General features: G+C 33.3%; 1 protein-coding gene across 1 annotated transcript; it reads right to left on the bottom strand.

The window, feature by feature from the left end:
- Positions 1-1,011: 1,011 nt before the first annotated feature.
- On the bottom strand, positions 1,012-1,405 carry LOC133848324 (uncharacterized). Its single transcript, XM_062283827.1, has one exon. It carries the CDS (start codon positions 1,360-1,362, stop codon positions 1,054-1,056), a length of 309 nt encoding a protein of 102 aa, XP_062139811.1. The 5' UTR covers positions 1,363-1,405; the 3' UTR covers positions 1,012-1,053.
- Positions 1,406-20,995: the final 19,590 nt, after the last annotated feature.

Below are 20,995 nucleotides of genomic sequence, written 5' to 3'. Positions count from 1 at the left end.
GTTAAATTTGTAGAATTTCTTCTTGATTGAAATCGAATTTTGCTGTCAACAACAAGGCAGCTTAAACTAAGTATAAATTGAAACATAGTGAAAGATTTACAAAGCCGAATGTCAATCACAAATTACAAAAAGATGTTAGTTATATACAATTGTAAAAACTGAATTATATTGAGAAAAAAGAATAATTCTAGTGACAAAAGCATAATCAATGACTTGAACTTGCACATTTTAGAATTGATGGCATAGTTTGCTTTAGGTTTTTGTGCATTTAGTTGATGATGTTCTGTTTGACTTTCATAAGCCTGCAAATTTGTGCCCATGTGTGTGTGTGTAGGTGTGTGTGTGTGTGTGTGTGTGTGTGTTGGTTGCCGCTGGCAGCTGGCGAACTGATTTTTGATTTTAAATGCTTAATTTATGCTTTAATTGCATATTTCGCGCTCCAATGCAAATAGCCAATGTGAATGTGAATGTGCGCGATTTATGGCTCGCCTGCAATGTATTTGTCGCTCAGCCAAAAAGTATGCAATGCATTTCATTTAGATAACCGCAAATATTTACCACAAACGCATTCGCATCACATTTGCAACGTGACTAAATTCCCCCCGCGGCAACTGTCTCCCCCTCTCCCTCTCTCGCTCTCACTGTGAATTATATATGCGATTATTTATATGTATGTGTGTGTGTGTGTGGCGAACACCTGCCTGCCTGTGTCTGTGTTTACTAAGTGCACAATATTTGTTGCATACTTTTCGGCATAATTTATGCATTCCAATTGGATTTGATGCAGAACCGCGCGTTTGGAATTTTCAACAACAGTTTTTACTGCCAAGTTTATTTGGCATTTTTGTTGCAATTTTATTCACCAAATATTTTCCATTTCTATTACAATATTTCACATGCAATGCAAATATCGATTTAAATGCCATCGAAATCATTTAATTGAGAGCTTTTTGTGTGCAACCTGCAGGCTAACAACAAATCTCCACTATGTAATAATCCGTTCATAATAGTATATTTTGTTGTACTACTATTTGTTGATTTGAGTTCACAATTTTATGGAAATTTGAGTTGCTCGATGATCTGGGCAAAACGCTTCGCACGCAACGCGAACACATCCAATTGCAATCGCTTCACCAGGCCATAGTCAACGGCATCCAACAGATTGATGCGCACCTGATGCTGAAATGCGGGATCGAAGCGTTCATATTGGCGACAGAGCGTGGAGATGATTTCAATGTCGCGCATCGGACGCTTCGATTGCAGCAACAATTGCAAAATGTTCAACAGCAAGTGGCGCACAAGAAAGCGACGATGTGGCAGACGTCGCAGTCTGTAGCCTTTTGTAGCCGCTGATTGAGGCATCGAATTGTGTGTTGAACAAACAAAAATGAAAACTGTTTAGGTTTCTAGTTTCATTCTTTTTTTTGCTTTCTGTATTGTATTCAGACAGTTGTGGCAAAGAAAGACAGAGAGAGAGAGAGAACTCTCATGGCCAATTAATCAAGTGAAGCTGCTGCTGCAGCAATTTGAACTTGAATAACCTCGGACGCGCATAAAAACGAAAACGGCGCTAACAAAGGCGAAACCAGGATAAGAAGTAGTAGAGAAGTAGAAGTATATGTAGAAGGACGCGCATCAAGTGACATTTGAGCAAAGACAAAAAGTCATTATCACGGCGACAGCAGACGACGGCAGTCAAGCAGAGAGAGAGAGAAAGAGAGTTGTCCCAGCGAATGCGAAACAGGAACAGGAACAGCACGACAACGATGATGACGATGACGATGACGATGACGATGGCCAAAGAGATGGCGATGGAGATCAAGAGTGCACTGAAAGAAATGAGGGATAAAACAAAGCAAAAATATGATTAAATTTTAAAAAAACTAAAAATATTTATAAAATTCTAAGAAATTAAAAAAAAAAATGTTAAATTTAAAAAGCGAATCGAGCTGCACTTGAACCCAGGACCTCAGAATGGTAGTGCTCATCAACCCTACCAACTAAGCCAGAGCGAAGCTCTAAAAATTTTTACAAATCGAATCCGGGCTGAGTTTGAACCCAGGACCCAGGAGAACTGGTATATGACAACTTTACTAAGCGAAAAAGCTTTACAAAATTCTATAAGTCGTATCGCGCTGGACTTGAACCCAAGACCTCAGAGAACAGAAGAAGAAAAATGATCAACGCGCATCAAGTGACATTTGAAAAAATGTTAAATTTAAAAAGCGAATCGAGCTGCACTTGAACCCGGGACCTCAGAATGGTAGTGCGCATCAATCCTACCAATTAAGCCAGAGCGAAGCTTTAAAAAATTTTACAAATCGAATCCGGGCTGAGTTTGAAGACCACACATGAAGAAGAATGGTGCATGACAATTTTACTAACAAAGCGAAAAAGCTGCACAGAATTCTAAAAGTCGGATCGCGCTGCATTTGAACCCAAGACCTCAGACGACGGCAGTCGAGGAAAGAGAGAGAGAGAGAGAGAGTTGTCCCAGCGAATGCGAAACTGGAACAGCACGACAACGATGATGACGATGACGATGGCGATGGTCAAAGAGATGGTAATGGAGATCAAGAGTTCACCGAAAAAAATGTGGAAATATATGATTGAATTTTAAAAAAGCTAAAAATATTTATAAAATGCAAAGAAATTTAAAAAAAAAATGTTGAATTTAAAAAGCGAATCGAGCTGCACTTGAACCCAGGACCTTGGACCTACCTAGTAAGCTAGAGCAAAGCTGTTAAAATTCCTACAACCGAGTCTCGGGCTGGGCTGAGTTTGAACCCAGGACCCAGGAGAACACACGTGAAGAATGATGCATGACAACTTTACTAACGAAGCAAAAAATCTTTAGCTCGGATCGCGCGGACTTGATCCCAAGACACCGCAGAACACAAGAAGAAAGATGATCGGCAACTTTACTAACTGAGCCCTGAGCGAAAAAGCTGTAAAAACTCAACAAGCCAGATCCTCTGTAGCACACATAAAGAAATGTGTGGGACAACTATACTATCAAACCCATAAGCAAAGAATATGTGAAGAAAGATTCTTTTGTGAATATTAGTATTTTGAAATCTAGTAGTTTTGGTATAATTTGTCATTTTAGTCCTTAAACAGTATTCATTTAACAATTTAAAGCCGAATGCAGACTGAGAAATTCGTACTTGAGCGAAGAAGTTGTTATAGATTCCTTGGGAATTTAAGCATTTTTAAATCTAGGTTTCTTTGTATATTCTTGTATTTTGATCCTTAAACATGGATCGCTCTATGAGGGAATAGACTTTAAAGGAAAACTCGATTGATTTGCGAGTTTTAGTATTTCGAAATTTAGTAAATTTGTTATATATTTTGTTAATCTTCAAACTGGGTTAATTTAACAATTAAAGCCCGAATGTATACTTACAAATTCGAACTCGAGTTTTGATTCGTTTTATTTGGCAATTTTAGTATTTTCAAATCTAGTATTTTTGGTATATTTAAATAATTTGATTCTCAATCTGAGTTAATTTAGCAATTGAAACCCGAATGCAATATTTATAAAGAAAGATTCGATTAATTTTAGAATTTTAGTATTTTAAAATCTAGTATTTTTGGTATATTCTATTATTTTGATCCTCAAACTGGGTTCATTCAAGAATTGCAGACTAAGCAATTCGGGGTTAAGTCATGGGCGAATAATTTGCAAAGGAATAAAGAAATTTTAGAATGTTTAAATCTAGTATATTTGGTATACTTTGTTCGTTTAATCCTTTAACTGGGTTACTTTACCAATTGAAACCCGAATGAAGAATCTGTAAAGAAAAATTCGATTGATTTGGGAATTTTAGTATGTTGAAATCTAGTATTTTCGGTATATTTTGTTACTTTACTTCTCCAACAGTATTGATTAAACAATTGAAACTCGAATGCAGACTTACAAATTCGGCATCGAACCTAGAGCGATAAAACTGTAACGGAAGTCTCGATTGATTCGAGAATTGTAGTACTTTGAAATTTAGTATATTTGGTATATTTTGTTAATTTAATCTTCAAACCAGATTTATTCAAGAGTTGAAATCCGAATACCGATATAGAAATTCAGGCTCGAGATATTAGAAGTCAAATTGATATTTGAATATTTTGAAATCTAATATTTTTGGTATACTTTGTTCGTTTAATCCTTTAACAGACTTACAAACTCGTGTTTGTTTTTCTCGGTGTAGAGAAGAGCAGAGAGAAGAGAGGGAGGGAGAACAACGACTGGCGACTAGCGACTGGCGACCGGCGACCGTGAGGCGACTGGGCGACAACACATCATCGTGATGCAGGCAGCGAAGGCAAAGCATGTGTAGCACGTGGCTGCGTTGTCGCCATCTTGTTGCCTTTTCCGGCATTTTGTTTACGATTTTTACTCCTCCACAGAAGCAGAAGCAGAAGCAGAAGCCTTCGCCTTCATTCTCTCACTTCTCGCCACTTGTGCGGATTTCCTTCTGGCTGCTTTCCCTGAACGATTTTCACTTGTTTTTGCCGTTGGCTGCTTTTGTTTTTCTCCTCGTTTTTTTGCAGTTTCCTCTCGCTCTTGTGTGCCCTTTGGTGATATTCTTTGGTTGGTTGAGGAGAGGGGAAGGGGAGAGAAAAAGCCGCCAAGTGCAATTGTCATAAAGTGTCATTGGCTGACGTCGCTGCTCTTGTGCCTTTTGTGTATATGAGAGAGAGTTGTTGTAGTTGTTGTTGTAGTTGCTGCTGCGGTGAATCAACTTAAATGAGTATCCGCTTTATAACTAGACAAGCGGGAGGAGTCTCTGTGTGTGTGTGTGGAATTGGCAGCTACAAAGTCAGCTGCATTCAGCAGCTGCAGTCGAGAGGAAAAGCAATTGGCTTTGTGTGCGATTTCGCTTTGTTTGTCCCCAGTCAGATCGTTCGCATTCTCCTTCTCCCTCTCTCCCTCTCACTCTCTCTCTCGCTCTTTTCTACTTTTCACTTTTGGGGAGTCGCACTAGTTTCCTCTGGCTTAAAGATTCACATTTAGCTTTTTTGCAGCTAACAACAGCGAAAGAAAGAGAGAGCAAAAAGTAACAAAGACATTTGTTGTGACATCTGACATAGAAATCCAGCTAAATAACAAAACTTGAAATCAATTTAAGCATGCAATGATATATTAATCAGATTTCGATTGTTTTCGTTGGAAATTTGGTATGTGATGTACTCTATGGTATATTTTGCAAGAGGGAGAACAATCTGGTATATTTTACCTGTAGTAGGATATCAAATATAGCAATTGGTATATTTTGCAAGTAGTAGTATATTATATACCACATGTAGGTATATATTGGTCTCTAGTATATTTCGCATGTAGTAGTATTTCGATATTTATAGCATCTGGTATATTTTGCACTTTATGGTATATTAAGCAAGTAATAGTATTTTGATTCACCATATATATCAATCTGGTATTTTTTGTACTCCATGGTATATTTAGCATATAGTAGAATATCGATATACCATATATAGCAATCAGGTATATTTTGCACTTTATGGTAAATTTTTTTAAGTAATAGTATATCGAAATACCGCATATATCAATTTGGTATATATTGTGATTCATGGTATATTTAACGTTTAGTACTATTTCGATGTACCACGTATATCAATCTGGTATATTTTGTACTCTATGGTATATTTTGCAACTAGTATATTGAGAAGAGGGACAACAATCTGGTATATATTATATACAAACTGGTATATAGTACACATGTAGTAGATTATCGAAATATAAAATATAGCAATTGGTATATTTTGTAAATAGTAGAGCATCGATATACCAAATAGAAATCTGGTATATTTTTTACTCTATATACCACATGTATATTTTGTACTGCGTGGTATATTTTGCAAGTAGTATACTGACAAGAGCGAGAACAATCTGGTATATTTTACATTTAATAGGTTATCAAATATAGCAATTGGTATAAGTATTCTGCAAGTAGTAGTATATTATTATACCACATATATACACATATGTATGTATTGCGCTTTCTGGTATATTTCGCATGTAGTAGTATTTCGATATACCATATATAGCAATCTGGTATATTTTGCACTTTATGGTATATTTTTTCAAGTAATAGTATATCGAAATACCATATATAGCAATATGGCATATATTGTGATTCATGGTATATTTCGTGTTTAGTACTATTTCGATGTACCACGTATATCAATCTGGTATATTTTGCACTTTATGGTATATTTTTCAAGTAATAGTATATCCATATACCAAATAAAGCAATCCAGTATATCTTGAATTTTATGGTATATTTTGCACGTGCTAGTATATCAATATACCGCATATATCAATTTGGTATATATTGTAATCTATGGTATATTTTGCAATTAGTAGTATATCAATTTTAGACAAGGTCCTAGAATATATAAATGAGTACTGTGCATTGCTTATAATAAAAAGTAACAAAAGAATCTACATAAAATATAAATATTGTGTAGTAAATTGTACAAGAAAGTATTTCAATTCTATAGAGACTCGACAGTTTTTACATTTGCTGCTGACTGAAGTTGAACAATATTTTCGATCAGCAAAGCAATTGCTAGAAAAAAAGTATGTTCTTTTTTTTGCACGTAGCATAACTGAAATTTATTCAGGGCTAGGCAAAACGCCTTTAAGCGGCTTAAAAAGTGCACACGGAGCCCAAAACGAATTATGCAGCACACAGTGAGGGGGAGGAAGAGGTGCAAAAGGGAGAGTGGGAGGAGAGGGAGGAGGAGACAGCTGGCAGATGGCCAAAGGCAAAGGCAAAGGCAAAGCGAGGCAGTCAAACCAGATTGAAAGTGACAGCGATGGCGAAGCGAGAAGAAAAAAAAGTGTTGCATACCTGCAGGCGCAGCGGGCAGTTATCGATAACTGCAGCTGCAGCTGAAGCTGAGGCTGAAAGCAAATCTGTTTTTGGCAACAGCGCCGCGAATTCAATTTGGCTCGACGTAAACAATTACTGCATAGATGCGAGAAACACACACCAACAACAACGACAACAAAAAAACGAAGTAGAAGAAGAACAACAAACAGGGAGAAAGCGATAAACAGTGCTTGTGATGGAGGCGTGAGTGAATGACAAATGTTTTGCTGCCAGTCGACGCGACAGCAGAAGAGTGAGAGAGACGGGAGAGAGAGAAGGGAAGTTGACTTGCTTTTCACCCCCCTCCAGGCTGTCACTTTTGACTTCTCGGACAACGCAGACAACGGCGACATTGAGCAATTGCCACGCATAAATATTCCCCCCGTACCCTCCCCTCCCCTACACTCTCTGTGTGTGTGTGTGTGTGACACAACCACCTGTTTGGGATGAGTTTGGTAAAAACATAAACAAAAGTGTTGCCACAAAATCAAAACAAGCCCTCAGCAACATGTTGCCAGCGCACATGCGCCTTGTCAGCCTGCTAGCAACATTGTTGCCCAATGCGAAATGTTGCAGGCACATTTCGAAAACATTCTGCGAGAGCGAAAAGTTGCCCAAAGACAAATCGCAAACTCAGCACGCTGCACCTGCGCAAAAAAAGGATGACAATAGAATTAAAAGAAAATACAAATTTAGGGGAAATACTTATTAAACTTATATTACAAGCTTATAGTTTGAAGGAATCCTTTTTTAGAATCGTTCTAGAACCTAATTTTCACAAGAATGCAGACCCTTCATTCAAATGAATATAATATTCGAAATAAAGCTTTTGGTATACCTATATTAGTATGTCTGGTATATTAACATAGTATATTTTCAAGATAATATCATAAGTCTTATGTATTTTTTGATATGTCCTAATATAATAATGTACTAAATACTGATTTTAGTACATTTTAGTATGTTTTGGTATATTAACTTAGTATATTTCAATTATAATTCCACACAATTTCTTTTATATTTTGAATATAGTAGTACATCTATCAACACAATGAAGCTTTTGGTATATACTCGTATTAGTATTTTTGGTACATTAACTTAGTATATTTTAGAGATGATACCATTAGTCTTATGTATATTTTTTATATGTTGCAATATAATAATGTACGACATAATGCTTTTAGTATATTTTAGTATTTTTGCTATATCAATTTAGTATATTTTTATGATAGACCACATAATTTCTTTTATATTTAGTATATAGTGGTATATTGGCATTCACAAACAAACATCTGGTATATTTTTGTTTGTTGGTATATTAAATTAGTATATTTGATAATGATAGTACCACATAATTTATGTATATTTTCAATGTAGTAGTATACTTATGTGCGACATAAAATTTCTAGTATATTTTAGTATTTTTCGGAAAGGTCAATAGACTTAGTATATTCTTATGATAGTTTCTTACAATTGTTTTATATTTTGATATGTACGAAATAAATCTTTTGAGATATTTTAGTATATTTTTGGTATACTTATTTAGTATATTTTATATTAGTCCATAATCACGAAATATTTAACACTTCAAGATAAATCCATTATAAAAGTTTCATAACTTAAGCATGAAATGTTTTATTGTACACATTGTTGAGAAAAAGGATTTTTGAAAGTAAAAGTAAATTAGAAATAATCGAAATTTACTTAAAAATGTTTGGAAATTCTTGGGCATAGAATATTTTAATAATTTGTATACAAAGTAATGGCAGAAACCATTTTAGTTTAACTCATAAAGCAATTTATACGAAATAGGTGCTAAACTTTTTAAATTCTTATATAAATATACTCAAGAAGCAATGAATACGAAAAGCTTTATAAAACGTATTCAAAACTTTGTGCATTCGTCTATAAATATATTGAAAAAATAATAAATGGAAAATTAGTCTCAAAACTTTGTACATTTTTTTCTCCAAATTTGTACGAAACTATTTATTATACTACAAATTTGTATATGTCACAATTCATTGAATTCTCTGAACCTCCTTTAAAAAACAACAAATGCGAAAAGGAAACCTCAAAGCCTGAGTTTAAGCAGCAATAATTTGATTGTTTTTCTTTTGACACGCTGACAATAAGCAGAGTGTTGTGAAATGCATTGAGCATTATAATGGCAATATTAAATACTTTCCATATACTGTAAGCGTATTTATTTATGAAGCGACAATGCCTTAATCCCACATAAATGATAAGCGCAATAATACATTGTTCTGTCCAATTACATTGCGCATACCCTGGGAAAGTTGAAGCGACGTAAAGGGTAGTTTGAAAGCAAGTCCGACTCTAGACAATCTAGCCATGTCCGTCTGTCTGTCTGTCCGTCTGTCCATATGAACACCTAGATCTCAAAGACTATAAGAGATAGAGCTATAATTTTTTTCGACAGCATTTGTTATGTTTGCACGCAGAACAAGTTTGTATCAAATTTTTTGCCACGCCCACTTCCGCCCCCGCAAATCAACAAAAATTGAATAACAATCGTAATTTAAAAGCTAGTGTCGCGAGTTTTGGTATATACAATAATAACTATAGTAGTTATGATTCCCGAAAATTTTGTTGCCATCAGATAATAAATTGTGGAAGTTATTAAAGAAATACTTTTGTTTGGGATCTTAGTTACTATGGCTGACAATCTGGTATATACAGCACTCTATAGTATACATTGATTGAAGTAACATATCAATATACCAAATATACAACTTAGTTTATTTTTGGTATTTTTGTGGTATTTTTTATTTTAGAATATTTTGAAAAAATACCGCAATACCTTGCTTTTATTGAAAATGGGTAGCGGATATTTTAGCTTTCTTACTTGTTAAATAAAGTTATTGAATTAAAGAAAAGTTTGAAGTATGTTTAGGAAGTTAATGAAACAATCCTCAATCCTTAACTAAATTACAGGGTATTTAGAGTGCCAGCAAGTTGACAACACTGCTGAAAACTTGTTTATTACCTACGCTGGCTGAATACCAGGTGCAATTATAATGTTGTGCAGCATTTGAAAGAATGCAGCTTGGAATTTATTTATTTATACGATGAGATTTGTGTGTGCGTGTGCCCGTCTGTGTGTGTAAGCGTGTGTGTGTGTGTTAAATGCTACTGAAATTACACTATAAAAATGCTGTTTAATTAGCATATGGCGGCAATTAATTAATTTGTAAACTGAATGCCGCAATGCGTGCAAACGATGAACGATGAGAAAGAGAAGGAGAAGGCGAAATTCATTGCGATGGGCGATGGCAATTTATATGCAATTTTCATATTAAATCAAAGATTATTGTTTAATTAAATGCAGACAGCTAGAGAGAGAGAGGGAGAATATAGAGACAGAGAGGCAACATTTTTCGTTTCGTTTCGTTGCCAGTGAACAGAAAATAATCCTTGATGAATTCACGAAAAACTTTATTTCTCATAAGTTATTTTCGCTGTGTGTGATGAACCTCGATGAAAGTTAAGCGCGAAAATTGCAGCAACCACAATAATAATAACAACAACAACAACAACAAAAACAGCATCAACAATTTGTAAATAAATACAACTTAATGCATTTTCATATTTTCATTTGCCGTTGTCAATCTGCCAATCTGTCTATCCGCTTCAACGGATTTCTCCCTCTCTTCCTTCCCTTCCCTTTCTCTCTCTCTTCACCTTGCAACACTTACAACAATTGTTGATTTAATATAAATAAATGTGAAATAAATCACAAGGCTTCAATCGCATTTGTTGCACCGACTTTCTTGCTACCCTGGAAAAGTGAATAAACTATATTTCATATTTTTATAACAACTAAAATACCCAGCATAAATTTTTAATGGCAATATGACATTTAAAATGAAATTAATGAGCGAGAAATTGCATACACATAAATTTATATGTGTTCACATTAATGCTGATTGCTTGCACAGGCCACGACATCAGCGAGGCACCCCAAAAAGGGGGCAGAGGGGGCGTGGTTGATGCTGCTGTTGCTGCTGCGGTGCAACAAGAGCCGCAACTGTTGACAACATAATCGACTTGTACTTAAAATGTTGCAATGTGTTAATTGTTCAACAGCTCTTCCCCCAATACGCCTCATTGAGTTATCGTTCATCTTTAATCGTTATCGTTATTGATATTAATACAACAATGCTATACTAATATAATACACTAATAACATAATAACTAGAGCATAACTCAGTAAAGCTAAAAGGTAACTAAAAATCAAAATACTCTATTCAAAATTTATTCTTCATAAACTACGTAAATTGAATTATCGTTATCACATTTGTTATCGATATGAATATAACAATACTATAATAATATAAAATAATAATAACATAATAAGTAGTGTATAACTCATTAAAGATAAAAGGCAACTAAAATTCAAAATTCTTAATGCACAATTTACTTCTTACAAACAATGTAAATTTAGTTATCGGTATCGCCATCGTTATCAATATTAATACAGCAATACTATAATAAATAATATAATACTGACATAAGAAATAGATCTTTACTCAATAAAGATAGAAGAGAAACTAAAAATCCAAATACATATTGCCTAACTGGAAGATTTTGTCTTTATGGACAAAGTAAATTGAGTTATCGTTATCGTCATTGTTATCGGCATTAGGTAGCCATACTTGGGTTATCTATACAGCTGTCATCGGAAGTATTATATTATAGTTATATCAGGAAAAATGTTTTAGCTACAGTAGGCAGAAGTTCAAAAGGGGTAAAAAGTGATATGCAAATAATTTAGTCATTGAATAAACAAAAAAATTTAATCAATAAAATTCACAAAATTATTTAACTAACTAATTAAGTTTTTGAATACAAATAAAAAATTGCATAGACTATAGTAAATAAAATGTATTTTAAATAAACCGAAAATAAAAATAGAACAACAAAATACTGAATAAAGAGAAAATAAAATAAAATAAAATATACCAAAAACAAATAAAGCATTTTAAACAGTATAACAAATAAAATAGATTTTGAATAAACAAAGAAAGTGAATAAAAAAAAAAACCAAAAAGTTAATGAATAAAATATATTTGAAATAAGCACAAAATAAAATAATACAATGAAATGCCAAAAAATTAAAAATTAAGAACATAATTCAAAAAAGTGAATAAATAAAATATGTTTTGAATAAACCGAAAATAAAATAAGACAACAAAATACTGACGAAATAGAAAAAAAAATCAAAGCGCTAAAACAATCTAAAAAGTTAACAAATAAAATATATAATATTTAGAATAAACTGAAAATAAGCAAAAAATTATAAAAGAAAATAATTAAAATTTATTTGAAGTTGACTTAAAATAAAATCATAAAACAAAATACTGAAAAAAGTTAAAATATACCAAAAGGTTGAAATATACAAAAAAAAAGAAATAAAAATATATTTTGAATAATCTTAAAATAAAATAATGCGACAAAATTCTAAGAATAAGAAGAATAGAGTTAAATTTCTAAATAAAATATATTTGCAATAGACTAAAAGTAAAATCATACAAGAAAATCAATACAAAATACCACAAAATGAATAAATATATTATATTTAGAATAAATGAAAAATAAAATCATTTAACGAAACGATAAATATTATTGGAAGAAAGGAAAAATAATTGCACTCTCTGCAGATGATATTAGTAAAAGCGATGGCCACTTAATCAAGTGATTAATCTTGAGAGAAATTCAATCAAGTTGGGCTGCTAAACGAAAAAAATGCTGCAAGATATGAAATGAAACGTAGCGTGAGAGCTTTGAGTGTTTGAGTATTTGAGTGTGGGTGCTGTCGATGTGAATGTGGATTAATGGCAGTTTATCATTCATTCATTATTCAGCATTCTTCGCGGCAAACAAATCAAAATTCGTTTCACACAAATTAGGCAATTTGATGCCTCAATTGCGATGTCGCGAATGTTGTTGTTGTCAGGCATAAAAGCGGGAATTGACAGCTCGCTGATAGACTCTGGCATACCCTGTCAATAAATTCCATTTGACATTGTCATCAATCTCAATTAGGTGACGCTTAGCACCGAGCTTCGGTTCCATGTCTGTCTTTTTTTTTTTTGGGGGGCTTGAATTGCAGTTGAAGAAATTTTCGGCTATATTTCGATATTGCATAGAATATTTTGTTCCCTTGCTCTGCTTCGTTTTCTTCAGCTGCTCCTTCGTTGACTTGCTCCTGGGGGCGATTCAAGTTTGCGTTTTGGTTTTGCCACTTTACTGTTGCTTTGAATACTTTTTATTTCAATTTCCTGCCACAAAGCAGCAGCATCAGCATCAGCAGCAGCAGCAGCAGCGGCAGCAACAAAAGACAAATTTATGCCACATTAACAGCTAAAAGCTTTCAAAATGCGTTTCGATGCGCCACCAGGCGGCAGTGTCAGCATCAGCATCAGCATCACCATCACTTTCAGCTTCAACTTCGGCTTCAGCTTCAGCATCAGCATTGGCGACCCTCGGGCGACCACCAAGTCTTTCACCCACAACACACACACACACACACACACACATTTCTTGCGAGTGTGACCAAAAATGTTGGGCACCATTATTACACTCGACAAAAAAATCTAGCAGCTATACCAAAATCATACATTCATATAGAATAGAATATATCAAATACTAAGTTACTATAATTTGTTTTAGGCAAAGAAGAATATATTAAACATGAGAGAGTAATAGTATATTTATATACTGATTTTTGTATTTATAGTATATTAATTAGGTATATTTAGTTTAAACACACGTCTGTATATTTGTAGTGCACTGATTTGAAATATTTTGTAGAATTTTGAATAAAACTAACTTTATTAATTTAGTATTTAATATAAGTTTTTGGAAGATTTTGCAATAATTTAATATAGAAAAAAAAATCATTTTATTTATTAGATAAGCTGATTCCAAATGTTCTTATGTACTTATGTATATTGAACATGTATCTCAATAACTATAAAAACTGTGGCTTTGGTTGACGGTCTGGTATATTCTAGTAGTATATCGATATACCAAATATAGCCTTCGGTATACTTCTATATTGTTTGGAATATTAATTTCGAGTATTTTGATTCTATTAAAATGGGGAAAGTAACAGTATATCAATATACCAAATATAGCCTTCGGTATATTTTTGTATTTTTGGTATATTAATTTGGTATGTTTTTTTTTTTGTAAAAATTGGAAAATAATATATCAGTATATTATTTTGTATATTTTGATATACTCATTTGGTATTTTTTTTATTAAAAATAAGAAAGTAATAGTATACAGATATACCACAAATAGCCTTCTGTATATTTTTGGTATATTGATTTGGTATATTTGTTTGTTTGTACTAAACATGAGAGAGTAATAGTATATTTATATACTGAATTCGGTATAGTTTTGCATTTTTTGTATATTAATTTGGTATATTTTGTATTTACACTCATCCGTAGCTTTCTAATGTTTTGTATTATATAAAACATATTATATACACATTATATCATTTTGCAAAAGCCGCATATACTGAATGGCGATTTATGAGTGATGTTTATAGCTCCACTTTAACATTAACATAATTCTTCTATTTTCATTCTGAACGAATATTACGTACAATCTAAAAGTCATCCTGGCAAAGTATTAAAGTGTTGCTGTAGAGCATATTTAAGAGAAGTACATAATTAGACAAGTCAAAAAATATGATTGTAATTAACTTGTAACTAGAATGTCACCTTCTTATTACAATTATCATTATTCGAATTAGTTTTTAAGTGAATACAGCCTGAGAAAATGGCAGCTTAACATCAATGCATATCAAAGAACTCAAATAATTAAAAACCATTTTTTTCTTGTTATTATATTAATTTTTACATATTATATTAAGAAACTGAACAATCTTAAAATTGAAAAAAATATCATATAAAATGTTTTCCTTTTTTAACATTACTCTTATTTATTTGATCTTCTCTCGATATAAATAACACTTTTCTTGTGATTTTCCTGAGGAACATTTGCCGGAGCAAAAAAGTATAGCATACTTTTTAGGGTTCGCAAATTGTGCTCAGTGTAAGAAGCTGGTGTGCTGTCACTTTCCCTTGGGCTGTTCCAAAAGCGTGGAATGAGCAAGATGGTGGAGGAGGGGGAGGAGTAGGGGGAGGAGTAGGGGGAAGGGAGAAGGATGTGCTCAGTCTCCCCTAAAAACGCGCTTAAAAACAAAAGCGAGCGAGCATTAAATTTAACGCGACAAACTTGTCCCATTTCAATGCTGTTCTCGTTGTTGTTGTTGCTTGTTATTGTGCATGTTATTGTAGTTGTTGTTGTTGCTGTTGTTGTTGTTGTTGTTGTTGTCTTGCGACAAATTTCAGTTAGCTCATCCATCCGATGCGTCGTCATCGCTGGCAACGCCCGCCGGCTGTCAGGCAGCTGGTAACGTCAAAAGTGCAACTCAAAACTTCAAAACGAGTCACGTTGCCTCCACGCCACGCCACGCCCCCAGCCCTCCGCCCCCCGCTACACAATTCCCTTTTAGGCCACCCCCCTGTGGAGGGGGGAGGGGGAGGGGGGCCATCTTTTAGCCCATTGCTGTTAGCTGCATGCGCTAAAATTAAGATTTATGAAGGCTGTAAAAAACAACAGCGACAGCGACAGCGACAGTGAAGGAAAGAAGAGCAAGGAGGCGGTGGCAGTGTTGGAAGATGGCGCAAAGTTAGACAAGCACAAAGAGGAAGGGGAAGGGTGAAGGTAGAGGGGTGGGGGGAGAACAGCGCAATGAATGCGCCAAAAAATTTAACGCCCAAATGATTACAAATGAGTTGAGCAGCAGCAGAACAATGTTGTTGCCCCTCACAGCAGCAGCAAATTTCTCTCTCCTTCCCCCCCTCCGCTTGCTCCGCTTTCCCCCTTCCCCTGAACTCCCCTCTCTTTGGAGTGACGGACAGCCGTTGCGTCCTTCCAAATTGTGTCATTGCAAATCAAATCAACGGACGTGACGTCATCGCAGCAATTTGCATTGTATTGCCAAAAGTTTTGCATGGCCAAAAGTAAGTGAGCAAAAAGCACAAAGAGTGAACAGAAGTGGAAAGAGAAAGAGAAAGAGAAGGAGGTGGAGGTGGAGAAAGAGGCTGCAAGAGAAAATAGAATGAAATGGCGGCCAATGCGAGTTGAATGTATTTTTGTTCTTTTTGTTTAATGCCGCATAAATATGAGGCATAAATCAGAAACAAGCAGCAAATTAGAGAAGTAAAACAGAACAGAGCAGCATTCAACAATAACAACAACAACAACAACGACAACGAGCTGTAATCAACTCAAACCAAAAAAAAACAGTCAAGTATTAATGTTGAAATGCAAAGCACTCAACAATAAATTTGTTACACTTTTAAGCACTACATTAATCTGTAAATTAATTCAATTTGCCACATATTGCTATGCTCTAAAGCTTAGCAGTTAATGTTGATAATATTTATTATTTTTATACATATTCATTTTTTTCTTTCGTTTCATTTTGTTTTAACAAATTCAACTAGTTTGTCTTATTTCCCGAATTAATTTTAGGATCGATCACTCACAACTGTTGCTTCAATACTTTCTTTCGATACTTGCTTATTTTAAGTGTTGTGTAGCACCCAATGATTATCTAGTTAACTGTTAATTAGTGTTGTATAAAGTGATTTTTAAGTTAACTGTTAATATGTGATGTATAAAGTTTTAGGACGAACAAATAATAAAAGATGCAACAATACAATATATAATGTTAATAGTATATAAAATGAATCATTGTCATTAAGTACTTAACGATAACTAAGTTCAAGTGTTGTATAATGGAAAATTATTGACGCATACTAAAATAGGGAACGCTACAATATTAAATTTTAATATAGAAATTGAAGTAACAAAATATCACTTACTTAATAAAAATATCGTTATTATCTGCAAATTAAGTGTTGAGCAGTGCTTAAGGATAATTTAGGACAAGTGTTGAAAAATGTATAAAGATTTATGAATAATAAAAACGGATAAGAAACGCTGTAATATATAATTTAAGTGTGAAATGCTTATATTATGCTAATAAAATATCAATTCAATCATGTTCATTATCTGTGTTGAAAATTGCGTAGAAATAATTTAGTTCAAGTGTTGCATAATGTATAAATAATATGAATAATAAAGTAGGCATCGCTACTATATTTGATTTTTGTATAGAATGTAATAACATTAACATTATTAACATATTTAAAAAAATCACTTAAATTATTTTCATTATTATATGATAATTTAGTGTTGAACAGTGCTTATAATACAGTGTTGTATAATGCATAAAAATACACAACAATATAAGACATAGAATATATGTATGTATATAGAATATGTTATTACAATATACATTTAATCATTTTCATTATTATTCGCAAGTTAAGTGATGAGTAGTGATTAGTTATAACATAGTTCAAGTGTTGTATAATGTAAGAAAATAACAAATAATAGAGGCAACTCTAGATTATCTAAACTTTATATCATTCGCATTAGTATCTGCGAGTTAAGTGTTAAGTGCCTTACGATAACTTAGTTCAAGTGTTGTAAAATGTCTTAATAGATTGATGCATAATAAGAGAAGCAACGCTTCAATATATAATGGTATTAATATTAATACATGTTATTAAAATATAAATAGATTCTTTTTCATGATCTGCGAACTAAGTGTTGAGCAGTGTTGTATAATATTCCAGTGTTGTCTAATGCACAAAGATAAACGAATAAATACAGAAGCAAAGCTACAATATCGATTGATAATAATATGTTATTAAAATATAAATTAAATCATTTTCATTATTATCTGCGACTCATTTGAAAATCCTTTAAACAAACTCATGTTTAGCTTTGCACATAAACTGACAGCTTATCAAATAATTACATTCATAGCTCTGGCGGTGTGAGAATTTAATTAATAAAGCATTTCAACTCTTACTCCCTCGCCTTTAATCTTTTGTCCAATCTCTTTGTCTTTAACTCTCCGAATATTTACAACTAAAATGTACTAATTTTAAAGCATTAAATTTAAGTGAAAAAAAGCAACAGTACAACAACAAAGAGCTACAACAACACAAAATGTAATTGAAGTTTATCTCTCGAAATAATCCAGTGCAAGCTAATCACCTCTGTTTATGTTTTTTGTTGTTGTTCTTTTGCAAACATGTTATTTGCGTTAGTCGCATAATTAATTTGCTAAAACTGTAAATTCGCGACTTGAATTAAATCTGAAATTTATATATATATATATTTTTTTGTCCGTCTCCATTACTATTTATGTACAACTCCCTAAAGAGAGAAAGGGAGAGGGACAGATATGGTTTTACATGCTGTCATCCCTCGCGGTTTTTTCTATGATTTTTAAATGTGCTCCCGCAATTAATTAAGTTCGCTTGTAAACTGAGTGCGAACATTTTACCCCAGATTAAAACTGCATTTATAATGCGCTCATAAAAACCCATAGAATCTAATGAATATTGTCGCGCAATGCGTTGCAGACTAAAAGATACCCTGTAAATGCATAAATTCCAAATGTGTTTATTAAAATTTTAAAGTTTGGTTTGAATTGTTAAGAAATATTATATTACGGAAAAAAGTTGATATTATTTGGAATAATTTGAAATATGCATTTCAAAATTCTAATTAAATATAAAGTTCAATTCTGACACACTTTAAAATACCCTTTGCAAGACTGAAAACATTCATTCATTGATTCAATTTATATAGATGAAATATACTATAAAAAGTATGAGGAAAAGTAAGATCATGGATCTAAAAAGTGTGGCAAAGGAAAAGGTAAAAACGTGTCAAATTCTGGTACTCATAAAAATACTTTTCATTCATTGATGCAATTTATGAAGATGAAATGTCCTATAAAAAAAAAATGGAATATGATCAAGGATCTAAAAAGTGTTAAAACTTGGGAAAGTAAATTTATGAAAAATCGAAAACTGTTCTTCAACATTTTCGTTTTAAAATTAATCAATGCAAATTGCTGAAGAAGAAGATGAAAAAAATGAATCAAGAACTAAAACAACAAAGAGTAAAAGAGGAAAAGATGAGTGAAGCAAAATGAAGAAGAGTTGAACAAGAGAAGTGAAGCTGCAATACTTGTTTGTATACACATGAGAGCAACTGGTCAAGTTGTCAGCACATGGACATGGATGACATGGACACAAGTGGGCGTGGCATGCACAAAAGTTACTTAAAATGCATTTGGCTCTATGTTGAGAGCTGCTCAGTGGCAGAGGGAGAGAAAGGGGTTGACTAGGAGGTGACTCCATTCGAGGTTGGGGGAATGGCAACAAAAAGCTTGACTGCAGTCAGCGCAGGTAAATTTAATTATGGCATACTACAACAAGCAATAGAATGAGATAGCTGAAAAGCCAAGGAGAGTGGAAGGGGACCGGGAGTGTGGCGACAGAGACAGAAACAGAGAAAGGAGTAGGTGAAGAGGCAGCCTGAAAAGTTTTAGAAAATATGGCACAAGCGTTTACGTATTTTTTCCCTCTCTTTCTCTTTTTGTCCTTTCCTTTTTGTATTTGCATACTCTGTAAAGAAAAGAAATAGAAGAGGTAGTATAAAGACATAATCATAATAGAATAATAATAATAATAATAATAATAATAATAATAATAATAATAATAATAATAATAATAATAATAATAATAATAATAATAATAATAATAATAATAATAATAATAATAATAATAATAATAATAATAATAATAATAATAATAATAATATATATATATATATATATATATATATATATATATATATAATAATAATATATATATAACAATAATAATAATAATTTATATATTCTTCTTTATTCTGAAATGTATTCATAACACATAAATATTGTTGTATGAAATTATGTTCAACAATCTCAAATAACATTTCTACAAATTTCGACTTGAGCACTTCAGTTCATTTTATTATCAATACTCTTTCAATACAATATTTAAAATAAATTTTAAATATATTAATGTTGACATTTCATAAATTTTTACGAATTATTTCATTACCTTTTTTTTAACCTTTATTTCTTACCTTTTAACAGGTAACTTGAGGTCAAGCCTTTGCATGTCGTGTGCAACCTTTACTGTTTTTTCCTTTTGATCTTTCTTGTCGTTGTTTTACTTTTTTTTTCTATGTTTCGCTGCTGTTTTTTAGTAATAGTTGTTGTTGTTGTTTTGCTGCCATTTTGCTTGTTATCTAATTTTTGCTTTTTGCTTACTTTTACTTTGTTTTGAACGCCCAGCTCAGCAGCAACTTGACTCACATTCTATGTCCTCTTCACCGTTGTCCTTACACTGTGTCCTTTGCGTTGTTGGAGCGCTTTAAGCTGCTCTCTGCTCTCTACTCGTCGCTCGCCGTTGCTCTCTGTAATTTTTCAAGCATCAATTAAACAGCAAAAAGCATTGGCCAACAGCTTGCAACTTCAAGGCGCCAAAGGACTATGGCGCGAGTGAATTACCAAAGCGCATTCTATACAAAGTGGTTAAGAGAGAGAGTTGGGAGAACAGATTGGGCTAAATGATACTGTCACACGCAGCTGTCCCACAGAGGACAGCGAATGACAGCCAACCGTTCTAATTACGGTAGTTCAAGCTATCAAAAAGAAGGAGTGAAGGGAGCGCCATCAAAATTGGTTCACTTTGTGATCAACGAACCTAAAAAGTCTGTGACTTGCACTGTCAGCGAGTCAAAGTTGTTAGCACAACAAGTGCATTTGAGCGAGTGGCGAGTGGCGAGTAACGAGTAATGAGTAACGAGTGGCGTCTGCTCGACTTAATTAAATGTCAATACTCAAATTGAGCAAGGCAAGTGAAATTTTGACATTAAGCAAACAACGATTTCAAGCAATAATTACCGAGTTGACGATAAGCAAGTTTAGACGAGTATTCACTGAAAGTGCAGCATTAGCAGCGAGCGCTTTAGCGTTTAATGAATGAATGATAAAATGCAACGATTGCAATTGCAAGCTTAAATTCGAATTGTTTCTTATGACATGCGGTCGCTTAAGTAGCGAGTTGTAAATT

This window comes from Drosophila sulfurigaster, chromosome X, assembly GCF_023558435.1.
Source record: "Drosophila sulfurigaster albostrigata strain 15112-1811.04 chromosome X, ASM2355843v2, whole genome shotgun sequence".
Classification (NCBI taxonomy): Eukaryota; Metazoa; Arthropoda; class Insecta; order Diptera; family Drosophilidae; genus Drosophila; species Drosophila sulfurigaster.
Note: the sequence above shows the minus strand (reverse complement) of the source record. Positions and strands in the feature narration are given on the sequence as shown.

Coding starts and splice junctions, on each gene's coding strand:
- LOC133848324 (XM_062283827.1), bottom strand. CDS start 1,362: ATGCCTCAATCAGCGGCTACAAAAGGCTACAGACTGCGACGTCTGCCA.